At 36.9% G+C, this 19,950-nt stretch overlaps 1 protein-coding gene across 6 annotated transcripts in view; it reads right to left on the bottom strand.

Moving 5' to 3' along the window:
- EVI5 (ecotropic viral integration site 5) overlaps window positions 1–19,950 on the bottom strand; it is a 166,939-nt gene that overhangs the window by 131,862 nt on the left and 15,127 nt on the right. For all 6 annotated transcript variants that reach the window (XM_031457600.2, XM_031457599.2, XM_064488716.1 and 3 more), the window contains exon 2: window positions 6,367–6,596. In XM_031457600.2, coding sequence (XP_031313460.1) covers window positions 6,367–6,515 — 149 coding nt within the window. In that variant the 5' untranslated portion in view covers window positions 6,516–6,596. The remainder of the gene's footprint in view (window positions 1–6,366; window positions 6,597–19,950) is intronic.

Here is a 19,950-nt window from a genome sequence, read left to right on the forward strand (position 1 = left end):
TATTTTGTTTCCAGAGAATTTCTTTCATGTCTCTATTTTCTGTCTCCATGTCAACAGGAAGGGACAGAACCTGAGGTCAGGTCATTTTAAAGCAAAAATTTCAACAACTACCTCAGCAATAAATTTTTTTTAAAGCTGAGCACAGGTTACAATCAGAATAGATTTATATATCATGTTAACTCCTAAATCTAATTGCCAAATAAGTCTATTTTTCTAATCTTATCCAGGCTTCTTCCTCCTGCCAAAGGAAAATGCGTAACTCCATAAAAAATTACTTCATTATGGCCATGATGGAACGTGATGTAACAGAAACTAGATTTACCTTTTCCCTCGAAACAATCATAAGAGAATGGATAAAATATATGAACAATATGAAAACAATGTTTTTTCAAGACCTTGTGGACAACAAGCAACAATGGACAGCAACTGCTGAGAGCCAGGAGCTACGGGAGGCAAACCCTGTGACTGCCATCGTATCTGCCCTGGGCCTCCAGGTCCCGGCACGGGCAGGGAAAAGGCAACAGAACCTAGCGCGCTTTCCGAACTGAGCGGATAGAGCTGAGGGCCCGAGGAGACCATCGTGGCCGGAGTTCAAGGGACAGAGTACCAGAGCGGTAAGAAGGGCACAAACAAGATCTTCAGAGACTGACAAAGGATACTTAGTAAGTACTCAGCTGGGGACTGATCAGCACATGTGTGCAAGGAAGCCACCCAAGGCTAGAGGAGAAAACACCAGAAAAGATTAGATTAAACACCAGTTACCATGCACACAGGGCCAGGAATAGTGTCTGTCCCGACTGGCCAATTAGAAAACCTCCCGTTTCAAGGTACACCGGGTGAGTACACAAAAGGGCCTGCCTCGGTGGAGGGAGGAAGGGCCCGAGGCTGCGCGTTACTCCAGAGCAAATTCTGTCCAAGTAACTTTACCGAATTCTTGAACAAAGCTCAAGAATATTTACAGGAAAACAGCCAAACCAAACAAGGTGCAAATTCATAATGTCAGGCGTCCAATCAAGTATCAGGCATTCAGAGAAGCAGGAAAACAGAACAAATGAGAAGAAAAAGCAATTAACCAAAAGTAAACTGGCACTGACAGATGCGTGAGGATTACTAGACACAGCCATTAAAAGTTATGAAGACGGTATTTCTGCATATTCAAAACGTAAGCAGAGACATACAAACGGCACGCAGCAGCTCCAGTGTCTAGAGGTGACCGGGCGATGGAAAGCACGCCTGAGGGGATGGATGGCAGATCAGACATGGCGGGAGACAACCCAATAAAAATTCTCCCCAGAAATGAATACGGCATCAGTGAGCTGTGGAACAACTTCAGGTGGCCTAATATTTGTGTAATTAGAGTGACTGAGGAGGAGGAGAGAAAGGAACAAAAAATTTTGAAGAAAAAAATGATTTAAAAGTTTCTAAATTTGAAGAAAACTGTAAGTTGTACAAGAAGTTCAACAAAACCCAAAAGTAAGAAACTGGAGGAAAACTACCATCAGGCACCTCAGAATCAAACTGCTTGGAACCAGAGGTAAAGAAAAACCCTTACACGGAGGAGGGGGAGGGGCGAGGGAGGACATGCTACCCACACAGGAGCAAAGCACCAGATTTCCCGACGCAAAAAATACAAGGGAAAAGTCAATGAAACGTCATTGAAGTACTGAAAGAGAAAAACTGTCAACCTAGAATCCTACACTCAGAGAAACAGCTTTCAAAATCAAAGGCAAAATGAAGTCTCACATACGCAGGAGCAGCCCACGCTACGTGAAATATTAAAGCGAATCATACAGACAGAAGGAAAATTGTATCAGTTGGAAATCTGGAGCTAAAAAAAGAACCAAAACACCAGAAATGGATGTAAGTTTTTTTTTTATTATTTCAAACTTATTTAAAAGACAGTTGACTGTTAAAGCAAAAAAACAATGCAGCATGGGGTTTAAAACATACATAAAACTAAAATGCATGGTAAAGTTCGCACAAAGGACTGGAGAGGAGAAACCAAGATGTACTACTCTAAGCTCTTCCCCGACCTGTGAAGTGGGATCAGGGCCCTGGAAGGCACCCTGGGTAAGCTAGAGGTGTGTACTGTGAACCCTAAAGCAGCCAGCAAAGCACAAAGCAGAGAGTTACAGCCCATGAATCAGCAAGGGAGATAAAAGTAGAATCGTACACAAAATTTCATTCAGTCAAAAGGCAGAAAAATTAAAAGAAACAAAGATGACAAACATAAACGCAACCATATCAATAATTACATTAAATGTAAGTGATCTATGTTCCTCAATACCTAGAAAACACCCTGTTAAGTAAAAGAAGCTAGTCACAAAAGACTACCAACAAAATGTCCAGAACAGGCAAATCTATGGAGACGGAAAGTAGATTAGTGGTTACCAGGGGCTGGAAGGAGGGTGGAAAGGAAAGGCCAATAGATGCAAAGTTTCTTTTGGGAGGTATATAAAAATGCTCTGAAACTGGATAGTGGTAATGGTTGCACAACTTAGTAAATGTACTAAAACCCCACTAAATTGTACACTTTAAAAGGGTGGATTTTACGGTATGTAAATGATTAAAAGCACAATAACAATACAACAAAAATACCCCCCAAAAGGTGCTGAAATAATAAGTATATATTTTCTTAGATCCATCCCTTCAAGAAGAATCTAACCCCCACTTCACTTCGTAAGGTCTGAGTATGTGATTTGCTCTGGCCAATAAAATGCAAGTTGAAGTCACGTGTGGTACACCGCCTAGCAGCCATCTTAAGATACATTTCAACTAAACTGCTGTTCCATTTGCTGTGAATCTGGTTTATCTTGCATATGGGCTGGTCACTGGCCCAGAAATGAAGAAGTGGGAAGCAAAGATGTACCCTGCAGGTTGAGATGAACGTGAATGTGAGCAAGAAATAAAATTACGTCATTGCAGTTTTTTAAAGGTGATCTAATTACCTCAATTAAAAGGTGAAGATGATCAGACTGTGTTCTAAAAAGCAAGCCCCATTACATGCTTCCTGACAAACGTTAAAGATAGAAAAAAACACAGAATAAAAGTAAAGGATGGGAAAATATAAAAAAGGGAAAATAAATACAAATTTAACATTATTCAAAAGAAAGGTACAATGACTGTATGAGATCGAGCAGATTTTGAAGCAAACAGTATTACTAGGGACAATGAAGGCATTTCACAACAGGATAACAATCCTAAATGTTTATACACATAATAACGAAACCTCAAATTACATAAAACAAAGACTGATAAAATTTAAAGAGAAATAAATCCACAATTATAGTTGGAGGTTTCGATACTCTTCTCTCAATATCAGATACAAGTAAACAGAAGACCAGCAAAGATACAGCAGACGTGAACAACAATATCAAACAATTTGAAATAATTAACATTTATAGAACACTCCACCAAACAGCAGCCGAACACACACTCTCCTCAAGTGCACACAAAACATTTATAAAAACAGACCATGTTCAGGACCATAAAATGAGTCTCAATAAAAACAAAGGGTTATTGCTAAAGCAGGGCTTAAGGAGAAATGCACAGCACGGAACACATTAGAAAAGAGGAAAGATCACAAAAACATTACTAGGATACAAGACATTACAAATAAAGGTTAACAGTATCAGAAGACAACTACAGACTGATTTCCGTCCTGAGCATAGATGCAAAAATTCCAAACAAAATTTTACCACATCAAATCCAACACTATTTTATACACCGTGCTAAGTGGGGTTTACCCCAGGAATGCAAAGTTAGCTTAACATTCAAAAATCAATGTAATTTGCCACATTAGATTACAAGAGGAAAACTGTCGATCATTTCAATAGATTGAGGAAAAGCATCTGACAAAATCTAACATCTATTTCCTATAAACTCTTAGCAAATGAGAAACAGACAGGAACTTCCTCAATCTGATAAAAATTATCTATGAAAACCTACAATTAACTTCATATTTAATGCTTTCCCCCTAAGATCAGGAAAACAACAAACCTATCTGTTCATCACTTACATTCAGATTTGTAATGGAAATACTAGCCAGTTGCAATAAAGCAAGAAAAAGACATAAAAGGCATCTATATTGTAAAGAAAGATGTAAAAATGCTCTTATTCACAGACCACATATTCACTATATAGAAAAGCTAATGGAATCTAAAAAGAACAACAAAACCTATCAGAACAGATGAATTTAGCAAGGCAGCAGGATACATGAACAAGGAAAGAAAAATGATTGTATTCCTATATGGTAGCAATGAACAATCAAAAACTAAATTTAAAAAAAAATGCACAAGTAGTAAGTAAATGAGAAACATATTATTACGTTCATGGGTGGAAGGCGATATTGTTAGGGACTCAACACTAGTCTGATCAAAATCTCAGCAAGTGTTTTTGTAGAAATCACTTGATGTTAAATTCACACGGGACAGCTAAGGACCAAAAATAGTCAAAAGAGCAAAGCTGGAAGATTAACACTATCTGATCTCAAGACTTACTATAAAGCTACAGTAATCAAGACAGTGCCATATTGGCATTAAGGTAGACAGATCAATGGAGCAGAAAGACGCCAGAAATAGGCACATACATATACGGACAACTGATTTTTGACAAAAGTATAAAAGTAATTAAGTGGAGGAAGGATAGTCTTGTCAACAAATGCAAAAAAAATTAAATATGGATATTGAAAAACTGAACTTTGATCTATGCTTTGTTATCATATGTAAAAATAAAATGGATTATAATAAATGTAAAGTGTAAAACTATATAACTGACCTGGAATCATCAAAAGCACAGTCCATAAAACAATTTCAGATTAGACTTAATCAAAATTTAAAATCTTTGCTCTTCAAAAAATACTGTTAAGAGAATTATAAGCCACAGATTGTGAAAAAATATTTTGAAAGACATATCTGGGTAAAGGACTTGTACCCAAAATACACTAAGAACTCTTGAAACACAGTAATAAGAAAGCAAACAACCTAATTTTTTCAAATGGGCAAAAATTTCAAAAAGACACTTAATCAAAGATGATACATTAATGGCAAATAAGCACATAAAAAGATGCTCAACACCATTAGGGAAATGCAAATTAAAACCATAAGATACCAATACCTAACAGAGTGGCTAAAATTAAAAAGACTGCCTGCACCAAGTCTTGGTAAGGATGCAGAAGAACTGAAATGTTCATACACTAATGATCAGAGTATGAAAAAGTACAGGCCCTTTGGAAACCAGTTTGACAATTAAATGTACACCTCAACCAGCCATTCCACCCCTAGGTATTTGTCCAGGAGAACTGAAAGCATACATCGATACAAAGGTTTTTACACAAACGTTTATAGCATTTCACAACAACAGGTGAGTAGGTAAAATGTGATATAGCCATACGGTGGAATACTACTAAGCAATAAAAAAGGAATGACCTATTCATATGTGATACAACATAAATGAATCTCAAAATAATGCTGCTAGTGAAATAACCCATTAAAAAGGAGTATATACTATGATTCCATTTCTATAAAATTCTAGAACATGCAAACTAATCTACAGTGACCAAAAGCAGATCAACAGCTGCCTGGGGATAAACAGGCAGATAATGGGTATGTTCATTTTCCTGGTTTTGGTGACAATTTCACAGGTATCTACATATGTCATAACTTATCAAATTGTATACCTTAAGTGTGTGTGCTTTATTATGTCAGTTACATACCAAAAGAGCTGTTGGAAATTATCTGTTATTATCCTCAGAGCCAGTGGTGGTATATACCTTGACTGAACACAAAAGGATGTTCTGCCAGTAATTCTTTTGTAGCTGATGCCCTAAAGAACTTCTGCTTATAATACAGTGAAAGGGCACACAGGGTCCACAGAACACATTAATAACAGAGTAAACAAGTATTTTATTTCATATCATTAAAAGAAAAGAATACTTTGCCTTCCATGAATAAATTTATGAAGAAACGTTCCACTCTGAACCACAAATCAGACAGCCATCCCAAATTATTCTACACCTTAACCAAAGGGGACTTCTTAGAGAGTTTAAAAAAAAATGGTAGTTTTATTTGTCCTAATTTTTTTTTCTAAAATTCAGGAAGAAGTCAGAGAATTTGCTATATTAAGAAAACAAATCACTAAAGCCATCTGAGCCAGAAAAAAATTTTAGTCCAATTTTAGTTTTAAGACCAACTCCTCCAAAAAAGACTTGACTACTTTGTTAGGTAACTGTGATAAACACAGAGCCAAAAACCAGAAAGTAAACATTCTTAATACAAACAAATATTTAAATTTTGATTATGGCACATATGTGTATGTGAACGGCTGAGTCTGTACAACAAGTAGAGAACAGCCAAGCCCCTCACTCACCTATTCTGTTCCTCCAGCTTAGCCAGGAGTTCTAAGTCGTCTGGACTCAGCTGCGATGGGGAGGCCGGTGAGAGGGCCGGTGTCGACAGCGTGGTAGATGAGGACGTGGTGTGTAATGAAGCAGATGGACTTGCCACCTGACTGGCCATCTGACTGACTGTGTGTGATACTGTGTTCTTCACCCATGAGAGAGTAGAACTCAACTTCTCTGCAACCTTGTCTGTCGCCACCTAAGGATAAAAATAAAAATTGCACGTATTTCAGTTCTGTTGTACGCATTAACAAGAACTCGGTAATCCTGTTAAGTTTTACTTGATAACTTCCATCATAATATTCTCTTTGAGTTAATAAAGATAAAACCTGTTTTAGCAATGATTATCCTAACATACAGCTTTTGGAACCTCTATTTCAGTTCCGCAGCAAGGACAAAATAGAACAGTGTTTACCAAACTACAGGCTAAGTCCATCAGAAAGTGATAGAACCAATTTAACAGGTTAACACCAGCATTTTTAAAAATGAGAAAGAATAGAAAGTGCCAATGTAAAGATATGTTGTCTGATAAAATTTGTCTCAGTTATTAAACTATGTACTACGTGGGGGGGTATGCCGAGTTGGGATAAAAAACATACTCCTTTTTGAGGTTGTTGTCAAAAATATTTGAACATCAAGGAAGTAAAACATATCCATTAGGTGATGAGGGTAGGGAAATCCCGTAACATGACCAACAATTCAACAAAAACTGGGCTTAGCATCAGGAGACTCATGTGTCTTCAAATCACTCAAGAGTGGTGTATTTTTACCACCAAAATATCAAGTTAAAAAAAAAAGAATTATTTTTATAGTAGAGAGAACAAAATTACAATAAATTATTGCATTAACAGAGTAAGAGAGTTCCAGGGTATAATTTTCAAATAGTTAGAACTAGTCAGAAACAGAATGAGATGGCATCCCCTACCAGTGGCAAGTATAGGAGCTGAAAGTCAAGAGCTGAAGATGAGTTTGTGTTTCAGGTGGGCAATGAGGACTAGAAAAGCCTTTAGAATCCGCCTCATCAGGTTCAGTGAACTAAACCAAAGTCTATCTGGTCTTCATAAACCATGCCCGTCTCCCAAGCAGACACGTCTACAACAAATTCAGTTAAAAGACAATGTATATAAATAATATTCAAACAAAGCATTATCACTTCAGTAATGGAAAACAATATGAACAACAGCCATATTTGAGTATCTATATAAAACAAAACGTTCCTGGTGAGTTTACAAAATAAGGTATTTTAATGAGTTTTTGTACTTTTTAAAAACTATCACAAAAAGAGGTTGATTGTGAAGTTCTTAGACAAACACAATGAAGCACTTTTATGTGCTTTGAGAAGATCTTAAATTTTATGCAATAGGTGGGTAAAGCAGAACAAATTATTTTCTGGATCCGCATATTCTCAGCTAACCTTGCTTATATACAGCAATTTACACACAAACAAGTTAAAACACCAACACATACACACAAATAAAAATCCCACCCAGACTATCTCAGCAGATACTACTGCTCTGTCCTCATGGGTCACCGAAGGCTTTCCTCTTCACATTAACACATACACGACTCTCTCGACTCCTCAGTCCCCACTTCCTCCAGCTCAACACAGCAGCTGGAAAATTCAATGCAGAGAAAGGATAACATGGAAAATGGATTCTGAGGCCATAGTTAAGCCAACCAACATGAGGCTGGAACTTTTAAAACAAAGATTTTATTACAAGTGAATCGGGGCAAGAGTTTTATTAACCTAAGGATATCTCTCATTTCTTTTCCATTTTCAGTAACTTTTCCCCTTTTGGAACTTACTTCCCCTGGAATGGTGTTAACAGAAGGGATCGGGGAACTCTTACTGTTGAGGGAAGACTCCCCAAGAAAAGACAGGCAGGATGAAGTGAGAGAGCCAAGCAAGAGAAGCATGGGGCAGATCATTTAAGGTTCCAGGCAAAAAAAGCCTCCTTGCCAACAAGCAGCCCAGCAGCACAGCTCATCATGGCAAAATGCCACACAGGAAGGAACCAAACGCTGAGGCAGGACGTCCTTTCTGCCAGGAGAGGTAAGAGCCATGGCAGACAGCAAGGTGGCCTGATTTGTCATCATCTTACTGATCTTCTCCACAAGGGTACAACTACAAACTCAGCTGCGGAGATGGCACTAATTTGCACCTCAAAAGCATACTCTACTTTAAAACAGAAAACCTAATATGTAAAATTTACAGAAAATGTTACCCTTGGATGGACCTAGAGATTATCATATTAAGTGAAGTAAGTCAGAGAAAGACAAATATCATGTAATATCACTTATATGTGGGATCTTTAAAAAAATGATACAAATGAACTTATTTACAAGCCGGAAATACTCACAGACATAAAAACACAAACTATGGCTACCAAAGAGGACAGGAATGGGGAGAGGAATAAACTAGGGTTTGAGGATTGTCAGATACACACTACTATGTATAAAATAAACAACTGTACAGCACAGGGAACTACATTCAGTATCTTGTAATAACCTATAACGAAAAAGAATCTGAAAAAGAATATATATGTGTATGTATAACTGAATCACTTTGCTGTACACCTAAAACTAACACAACATTGTAAATCAACTATATTTCAATAAAGATAAATTTTAAAATAATGTTACCCTTTACTAAAATTGACCATTGATGTCAAATATACCTAGAACTTTCAGGCATTAATGCCTTACATTTCCATTATATAGAAGTCTTCTACCTGAGCTAACTGCAGCAAAGGCAAAAGACACCTATTTTATTTGCTTTAATTTATTTTAAGAAATAAATTAAAAATTTATCATACCCCTTCTGCACACTGTAGCAACGGGCTTCCATCTGAAGGGTTTGGAATAATCAAGAACACAGTCCTGACATCCTTTCAACCTTGACAAAACGCGACTGAGTCTGTAACTACGGAAGGCTTCACAACCTATCTCCTCATTTTAAATCCTTAAATATAGCTGGAGTGTTTAATTGCACTTGTACTTTAATAACGTTTAATACTCATGGTTCTAGAAATCCCACAGGACTGAGTTATTTTTCATATATCATCACGTCCTATTTTTCCTTTAACCCTGCTTTTTCAAATCTCTGCCTCGCCACCTCTATACCTCTCTCCCTCATCCTATGGTCAACTGAGGACATGAAGACACAGTAAATCTGACGATGCAATTATGTCACAAAGTTCCTGTCTACCTCATAGAGGTGTTATGCATTTATTTTTAAACATGAACATACTTTGAAAAGGTTAAAATCATCATTAAAAACGCTTAGCAGTCAGACACAAAGGGCCGCATATTGTATGATTCCATTTCAGTAAAATGTCCAGAACAGGCAAATGCAGAGATAGAAAGCAGTTTAGTGGCCTGGACGGCTTACAGGAGGGCAGATGGGGAATGACTGCTAATAGGTGCAGGGTTTCTTCCTGGAGTGAGGAAAACATTCTCGGATTGGACTGTGGTGACACTTACACAACCCTGTGAATACATTAAACGCCACCTAACTGTACACTTTAAAGGAGTGAATTTTATGGTATGTGAATTATATCTCAATTTTAAAAGGGCCTAGTCAATCTGAAAAATCTACATAATGTGTAAGTCCAACTATTTGACTTTCTGGAAAAGGCAAAACTATGGAGACAGTAAAAAGATCAGTGGTTGCCAGCGGTCGGGGGAGGGGAGGGACAAAAAAGAAAGGCACAGGGGATTTTAGGGCAGTGAAAATACTCCCCATGATACAGTGACGACGGCTACATGCCATCACACATCTACCTGAACCCACAGGATGGGCACCACAAAGAGTGAAGTGTAACGTCAACTATGGGCTTCGGGTGATTATGACGTCAGCACAGGTTCATCAGCTGAGACATGGCCACCACTCTGGCGGCGGACGTTGACAGTGTGGAAGGGTCTGCGTGTCAACGGGTACGGGGTATATGGGAAACCTCTGTACTTTCCACTTAATTTTGCTGTGAACCTAAAACTGCTCTTTTAAAAGTAAAATAATAAAGTAAGTATAAATTAAATAAAGCTTAGTAAAAGCCTTAGATACTACTACAACATCTGAATAGAAGAATCTCCTATGAGAAACACTGTCCCTTTTTCACTTCCCATTTTATTAGAACTGATAAGGATGCGCTTAACTTCCCAAAGGGGCTGTTTTTAAAGATTCCAATTGTAGATCCAAAATCTAAAATACTCTAGAGCAGGTGTCACTATTTTCCCCATTCTAAAAGTGGTAACACTTCTTAAATGATGACGCAGAGAGGTTACACAACTTTATACGACATCAGAAAGCTAGTAAAAATGGAATGTAGACAATCCGGCTTGAGATTCTCTGTTCTTAACCACTGTCAAAAGCGAGCAAGACCAAAACTTTGCAGTGGATGTGGCCACTAAAGACCTCACATTAGTGAGTGTGAATCCACTCCCCACAGTGAAGGAAGCAGAAACCAGAAGGTGGAGGGGCATCTGCAAGAAGAAGAATGAGGAACTGCAAAATATTCCTGTTCCCATCACTATGGCCTTTATTCCTGACACTTCTGAATTCAGCTGATTGCTGGAGGCTAGAGGTTCCAGAAGGGTGGTGAGGATTTTACCATACAACAAAAGCTACTTTCCCAAAAGGCCTTCGAACAGGCACTTAACTTCATTTGATTTTATTAAACAAAGAAAAAATTGACACAATTCAGATAACTAGGCTGTTATGGTTATTTTTTATCTTTTGGGGGTTAGTTTCTCTTATAATATTAAGGCTGATTCAACAATCAGCATTTTTTTTTACAACTTTTCATATCAATTAATATTAACTCACTTAATGCTCACTCACAATTCTGTAGGACAGGTAATGTCTTCAATTTTAGAGATGAGAAATCCAAGATTAAGACTGTAAAGACTTACCTATTAACTTAAAATGGATCAAAGATCTAAACATAAAAGCTAAAACCATAAAACTCTTAGAAGAAAACACAGGTTAAAAGCTTTTCGACAATGATTTGGCAATGATTCTTAAATATGACACCAAAAGCACAGACAAAAAAGGAAAAATTAGATAAACTAAACTTCATCAAAATTAAAAGTTCTATGCATCAAAGGACACTATCAACAGAGTAAAAAAGGCAATCCACAGAATGGGAGAAAATATTTGCAAATCACCTATCTGATAAAGAATTATATCCAGAGTTTATAAAGAACTCCTAAAACCAACAACAACTCAAACAACTCAATTAAGAAATGGGCAAAGGACCTGAACAGAGATTTCTCCAAAGATATAGAAATGGTCAGTAAGTGCAACGGTCACATGAAAAGATGCTCAACATCACTAACTAGGGAATGCAAAGCAAAGCACAGTAAGATACCATTTTAGACACATCAGAATAGATAGCTATTATAAAAATAAAAATTAAAGAAGCAGAAAATAAAAACTGTTGGCATTGCTGATGGGAATGGAAAATGGAAAAATGGTGCAGCTGCTGTGGAAAAGTGTGATGGCTCCTCAAAAAATTGAACACAGAATTACCATATGATCCAACAATCCCACTTCTGGGTATATACCTAACAGGACTGAAAGAAGGGCCTCCACGAGGTATTTGTACGCCCAAGTTCACAGCAGCATTATCCACAATATCCAAATGGCAGGCGTAGCTCTAGTTTTCATCAATGGATGAATGGATTTTTTAAATGTTATTGTTATACACAGTGGAATATTATTTGGCCTTAAAAAGGATGAGAATTCTGACATACGCCACATGAACAAACCCTAAAGACATTATGCTAGGTGAAATAAGCCAGTCACAAAATGACAAACATTGTATGATTCCATTAACATGAGGTACCAAGAGTAGTCAAAGTCATAGAGGCAGAAAATTAGAATGGTGGTTGTCAGGGGAGTGGGGGATGGGGGGTTTAATGGGTACTTGAGATGGAGGATGATGACGGTTCACAGCAACGTGACCACCACCGAACCATACACTTAAAAATGGTTAAACTGTTAATTTTTTTGTTATGTACAGTTGACCCTTGAACACCACGGGTTGGAACTGCATGGGCCCACTTATACATAGATTTTTTTCAGTAAGTATGTACTACAGTACTACAAGACCTGTGGTTGTTAGAATCCAAGGATGCAGAACCACAGATACAGAGGGCCAGCTGTAAAGTTATACGTGGATTTTTGATTGTGTGAGTGTTGGTGTCCTTAACCCCCGCATTGGTCAAGGGTCAACTGTGTACTTTGTGACAATTAAATAAAAAAAGAAATGTATCTCTTTCATTCCTTGTATTAGTAATTTGTGTCTTCTTTTTTGGTCTTTGTTAGCCTGGCTAGATAGAGGTCTGTCAACTTCATTGACCTTTTTAAAGAGCCAGCTTTTAGTTCTGTTGATTTTTCTCTCACTGTCCTCCTGTTTCAGTTTTATTTATGCTCTAATTTTTACTTCTTTTCTTCCACTTGCTTAAGGTTTATATTGCTCTTTTTCTACAGTTATCTAAGTTGAAAGCTTAGAATTCTCATTTTACATCTTTCTTCTTTTCTTATACACTCAATGCTATAAATTAGCCTCTAAGCACTGCTTTTGCTGCTCTTGATTTTCCTTTAGTTCAAAATATTTTAAATTTCTAAGACTTTTTTTGAACTATGTGCTATTTAGAGATGTGTTGTTTAATCTCTAAATATTTTCAGATTTTCCAACTTCTGTTATTCTGAACTATTGTGGTCTGAGAGCACAAATTCAGGAATGTTTTATGGCCCAGAATGTAGCCCATCTTGGTGACTGGTGCAGTAAGCCTGAAAAGAATGTGTATTCTGTGGCTGTCAGGTAAAGTACTCTATAAACATCATTAAATCCAGCTGATTGATGGTACTGTTCAGCTAAGGACAGTACTGATTTTCTGCTTGCTGTATCTATAAATCACTGAAAGACAGGTGCTGAAATCTCCAACCACAGTGACAAATCTGTCTGTTTCTCCTTGAAGTTCTATCAGCTTTTGCCTCATCAACTATGTCTTTTGGAGACTTGACCTCGCCTTTATCAATACATAATGCTTTGTCCAAAATTAATACAGCTACTCTAGCTTTCTATTGTTTATTCAAAAAAGTAAATAAATAGTTCACACAACACATGAGCAAGTTTGAAGGCCACCTAGTTCCCAGTTTTGGGCTGATTTTTGCCCAGGGCATTTCCCTTACCTTCTTGGAAATACAGCTCTGCATTTAAAAGGGCATTTGCATTTCTATATGCTTTATATACAAAGAGTTTTTCCAAGCTATGTAGTGAACCATGTTACTGAAAGCTGCAGTTCTATAGATTAGGTGAATTTTTTTTGATTACAGAACTTCGCAGGGACATAACTATATTATTATACACTATACACTATCAAAATAGAAGGTAGAGGAATATACTTTCCAAACTTAACTGGCCATAAATCCTTTTTTCATCATTATCTGCAAAACATATTCTGAAAAATGCTGTTCCAAAGAGAACTCACTTTTTAAGGTGTCTCTAACTTTGTGTTCTATCTCACCTTTTTCTTCATCTGTAGTGCTTTTTGACTATACAGTCAGTCCTCTGTACATGCAGGTCCTGAATCTGCCAATTCAATCAACCATGTATCAAAAATATTGAGAAAAAAAAATTCCAGAAAGTTAAAAAAGCAAAACTTGAATTTGTCATATGCTGGCAACTATGCACACAGTATTTACATTTTATTAGATAGTATAATGTTGATTTAAAGTACATGGGAAGATGTGGATAGGTTATATGCAAATACTGCATCACTGAGCATCCTCAAATTTTGGTACCCACAGGGGGTCCTGGAACCAATCCCCTGCAGATTATTGAAAAATGACTATTAAATATTTTGACATTCATTAATAAAGTAATAACAGTTAATATTTACTGAGTGCTTACACTCAGATACTTGATGTGATCACCTAGTCTAACCTCCAACCCTATGGTATATACATCATAAATTATCCTTATACTGTAGTGTCATCAGCCATTCAGGTGTACTACCTATTAGTTCCTTGAGAAATAAAAAGATTATTTCATATATATTCATACTGTCACCCAAAGAATATTATAGATCAAACTATTAGATGCAAAGTTTGAAGAACACAAAATGCTGGCTAAATTCACAGACTCTGCTTCATCCAGCTGAATCTTAATTTCCCAGGGGGCACACAAACAATTTCTTCAGCTTCTCTACATATGAATAACATTGGTGCAGCCCTTAATAAAATATTTTCACATGTTTGCTTCTTACAGAAGACCTGAAAGGCATTCCAGTATTACTCCTGTGACAAGAATTTATTTAGAGCATATTCTGAGACAGCACTTCACTGGGTGCTGAATATACATAAATATACAGGGAACCAGCTAAGAAGTCAACTGGTGAACAAGCACGAGGGCATCAGACAAGAACTGAATTTGATAGGTGGTTAGGGACTGCCCTTCTGAAGAGGCAACATTCAAGTTAAGATCTAGAAGATGAACAGGAAGAAGCCAGCTGTAGAAAGAGCTAGGCAGAAAAAAAAAGACAGGAACAGCATGAACAAAGGCGCGGAGGAATTTAAAACCTTAATGGGTTAGAAAAGGGCTGCCCAGGAGAAATATAAGGTGAGCCACAGATGCAGGCCGTGATGGTTATTTTAAATTTTCCAGTAGCTACAGTTTAAAAAGTAAAAGCAAGGGAAATTATATTTTTCATTGAATCCAAATACCTCCAAAACATCATTTCAACAGATAATGAACATTTAATGAAATAGTTTACATTCTTTCTAAAGTATTAAAACACTAAGTCTGAAGTTCAGTGTGTACTTTACGCTTACAACACATCCCATCTCAGCCTAGCCAAGTTCAAGCACTCAACAGCTGCATGTGGCTAGTGGCTCCATTTTGAATAGCACGGGTTAGAAGAACTTAGAGGAGACCATTATGGCCAATGCGTAGTAATTTTAGGTAAAGTGCAGGAAGTGAAATTAGAAAAGTCAACCCGGGACCCATCATTAAGGGTCTTATAAGAAAGGAATTTGGAACCTATTTGGATTATAACTGAGAGTCACTCAGGATTTTACACATGTGAAAAATAATATGATCTTTCCTATTTTATAAAAGGCTCATACAACTCAATAACAAAAAAACAAACAACCCAAGCAGAACATGGGCAGACACCTAAACAGACATGTCTCCAATGAAGACATACAGATGGCCAGTTGGCACATGAAAAGATCAGAGAAATGCAAATCAAAACTACAAAGTGTCACCTCACACTGATTAGAATGGCTGTCATTCAAAAGTCCACTAATGATAAATGCTGGAGACGGTGTGGAGAAAAGGGGACCCTCTGACACTGCTGGTGGGAATGTAGTTTGGTGCAGCCATTATGGAAAACAGTATGGAGATTCCTCAAAAAACTAAAAACAGACTTAATACATGAACCAGCAATCCCACTCCTGGGCATATATCTGGAGGGGAACTCTAATTCAAAAAGATACATGCACCACAATGTTCACAGAAGCACTATATACAACAGCCAAAACATGGAAGCAACCTAAATGCCCATCAAGAGATGAATGGATAAAGAAGATGTGGTATATGTATATATATATGTATATACATATACACACACAATGGAATACTACTCAGCCATAAAAAAATAAGATGATGTCATCTGCAGCAACATGGATGAACCTAGAGATTATTAAGTGAGGTAAATCAGAAAAAGACAAATATCAATGATATTGTATTGATATTACATGTGGAATCTAAAAAAATCAAGATACAAATGAACGTATCTACAAATCAGAAATAGATTCACAGACATAAAAAACCAACTATGGTTACCAAAGGGAAAGGTGAGGGGGGATAAATTGGGAGTTTGGGATTAAGATATACACACTATTATATATAAACGAGAACCTATTATATAGCACAGGGAACTATATTCAAAACCTTGTAATAACCTATAATGGAAAAGAATATATATATATATATATATATGTGTATGTATGTATAACTGAATCATTTTGCTATACACTGAAACTAACACAACATTGTAAATCAAGTATACTTCAATTTAAAAAAATAAGTCCATAGTCAGAACATTTACTAGGGGGAGGAGATGAGGAGTCACTATAAGATTCCGAAAAGAGGAGAGATCCAGGCCACGATGTGAATAGACTGCAAAGGGATAAAGGTGGGAACAGGGAGAACACCTGGGAGTCTAGTATAACAATCTAGGGAAGACGGACATTAACACAGTGACGTACTAGCTTGGTAGGCAGTCTGAGTTGGTGACAAGTGGTCAGCATCTGTGTTAATATATTTTAAATAAGCATTTTATTTTGTGATAGGTTTAGATTTTTAAAATTTCAACATAGTAGAGAGTTCCCGTATTTCCCTCACCCAGTTTTTCCTAATGTCTTAACAAGACCTTCGAACGTTTGTCAAAACTATGAAACCAATATAGGTACATCACTACTACTAAATGCCAGATTTTATTTGGATTTCACTAGTTTATCTACTAAAGTCTTTCTTTTGTTCTAGGATCCAATCCAGGATATCACATTGCATTTAGTCTCTTCTAGCCTGTGACAATTTCTCAGTCTTCCCTTATTTTTCATAACCTCAATAGTTTTAAGGAGCATTGCAGGTATTTTGTAAGTCATACAATTTGAGTTTGTCTGATGTTTTGCTCATGATTAGGCAGGAGCTATGGGTATCAGGGAAAATACCACAGTGGTGAAACTGAAGCGCCCTTCACGTCACGGCGTTATTAATGGGTACAGTCTATAAACATGACTTACCACTGGTAATGCTTATCAAGGTCACTTGGTGAAAAAAGTGCTTGCCGAGTCATTTTCCCATATTCCATCCTTTGGAAGCAGGTCTGTTCCCAGTCTGTATACCTTTCCCTTCAACCCTTTTTTTTTTTTTTTTTTTTTTTTTGCATTAACAAGGGTTTCCAGTACGGCGCTGAAAAGCAGTGGTGACAGGGAACATCCTTGCTTTGCTCCTGATCTTAGTGGGAAAGCTGCAAGCTTCTCACTGCGAAGTACAACGTTAGCTGTACATTTCTGTATACATTCTTTGGCAAGCTGAAAAAGTGCTCCTCTAGTTTGTTGAGAGTTTTTATTATGAATAAGTGTTGGATGTTGTCAAATGCTTTTCTTCATCTACTGATATGACCATGAGATTTTTCCTCTTTAGCCTGTTGATATGATGGAATACATGAATTGATTTTCAAAAGTTAAACCAGCCTTTCATACCTGAGATGAATCCCACTTGGTCATAGTATGTGACTCCTTTTACACATTGTTGGATTCAGTTTGCTAATATTTTGTTAAGAGCTTTTGCATCTGTGTTCATGAGATATTCAAGTCTGTATGTTTTCTTTTCTTACAATGTCTTTATCCAGTTTTGATATTAGGGTAATGCTGCCCTCACAGAATGATGTAGGAACTATTCCCTCTGCTTCTATCGTCTGAAAGAGACCACTGAGAACTTACAGTTCATCCTTAAATGTTTGGTGGAATTCACCAGTGAATCCATCTGGGCCTGGTGCTTTCTGCTCTGGAAGGTTATTAATTAATGATTCAATTTCTTTAATAGAAATAGAACTATTCAGGTTGTCTACATACACTTGCGTGAGTTTGGACAGACTGTCTTTCATAGATGTCATTACAGTCAGTTGATGGATGATGCTGTTGAGTTCGATTATGTCCTGTCTGCTGGATACAACTGTGATGATGGACTCATCTACTTCTCCTTGCAGTTCCATCAGTTTTTACCTCACATGGTTTGATGTCCTGTTTTAGATACATACATATTAAGGATTGTTGTCTTCCTGAAGAATTGATTTCTTTATCATTATGTAATTCCCCTCTTTATCCCTGGAAACTTTCCTTGGTGTAAAATCTGCCATCTGAAATTAATACACTACTCCTACTGTCTTTTAATGAGTGCTAGCGATGGTGTACCCTTTTATATCTTCCTCCATCCATTTACTTTTAATCTGTGTGTCTTTTTTTAATTGAAGTATAGTTGATTTACAGTATTTATAAGTTTCAGGTGTACAGCATAGTCATTAACAATTATTAAAGGTTATACTCCACTGAAATTATTATAAAATATCGGCTGTATTCCCCATGCTGTATAATATACCCTTATAGCTCAACTGTATACATAGCAGTCTGTGACTCTTAATCCCCTGTCTGTGTGCCTTTATATTTAAAAGGGATTCTTGTAGACAACATAGCTGAATCCTGTTTTTTGATCCGCGCTAACAATCTCCGTCTTTTAATCTGTGCATTTACACCACTGATGTTCAGTGATTACTGATGCAGTTGGACTACTAACTACCGTATTTGTTATTGCTTTCTATTTGCTGCCCTTGTTCTTTGTTCCTATTTTTTGTCTTCCACTTTCTCTGCCTTTTGTGGTTTCACATGAGATTTTATACGATTCCATTTTCTCTCTTTTCTTTGTTATATTGGTTATGCTTTTTTTTTTTTTAACTTTTCTAAGTGGTTGCCCTAGAGTTTGCAATAGACAATTATATCTCATCCAATTCCACTTTCAAATAATACTATCCCACTTCATGGGCAGTGTAAGTATGTTATAATAACAAAATAATCATAAATCCTCCCCCATCCTTGTATACTTGGTTTTATTCATTGCACTTATGCACAGCATATGTTTGTACATAAGTATACATAATCAAAAACATTACTGATACTATTACTCTGAACAAACTGTTATCTATTAGAACAATAAAGTTTTTATTTTACCTTCACTTATTTTTTTTTATGACTCTTCCTTACTTTATGTAAGGAAGTACAGTCTGAGTTTCTAACCTACATTATTTCCCTTCTCTCTAAAGAACTTGTTTTAACATTTCTTGCAAAGCAGGTCTACTGGCAACAAATTCCCTTAAATTTTGTTTGTCTGAGAAAGTCTTTATTTCCGCCCTCACTCATATTGCAAGGCACAGAATCCTAGGCTGGTGTTTCTTCTCTTCTAAGCACTTTAAATATTTCACTCCACTCTCTTCTGGCTCACATGAGAAGCTGGATGCAACTCTTATCACTGCTTCTGCATAGGTGAGGTGTGTTCTTCCTCTGGCTTCTTTTGAGGATTTTTTTTTCTTAATCTTTGATTTTCTGTAGTTTGAAAATTATACACTTTGGGCACTTTTTGGGGCACTTATCCTGCTTGGTTTTCTCCGAGCTTCCTGGATCTGTGGTTTGGTATTTGATATTAATTTGGGGTAATTCTCAGTCATTATTGTTTCAAATATTTCTTTTCTCCTTTCTTCTCCTTCTGGAATTTCCATTATTTGTGTATTTCACCTTTTGTAGTTGCCCCACAGTTAATGGATGTTCTGTTCTGTTTTTTTCCAACCTTTTTTCTCTTTGCTTTTCAGTTTTGGTGGTTTCTGTCGAGCTGTTCTCAAGCTCAGAGAGTCTCTCCTGAGGCATGTCCGGTCTACTAATACGCCCCACCAAAGGCACTCTTCATTTCTGTCACAGTGTTTTTGATCTC

The sequence above is a fragment of the Camelus dromedarius genome, chromosome 9 (genome assembly GCF_036321535.1).
Source record: "Camelus dromedarius isolate mCamDro1 chromosome 9, mCamDro1.pat, whole genome shotgun sequence".
Lineage (NCBI taxonomy): Eukaryota > Metazoa > Chordata > Mammalia > Artiodactyla > Camelidae > Camelus > Camelus dromedarius.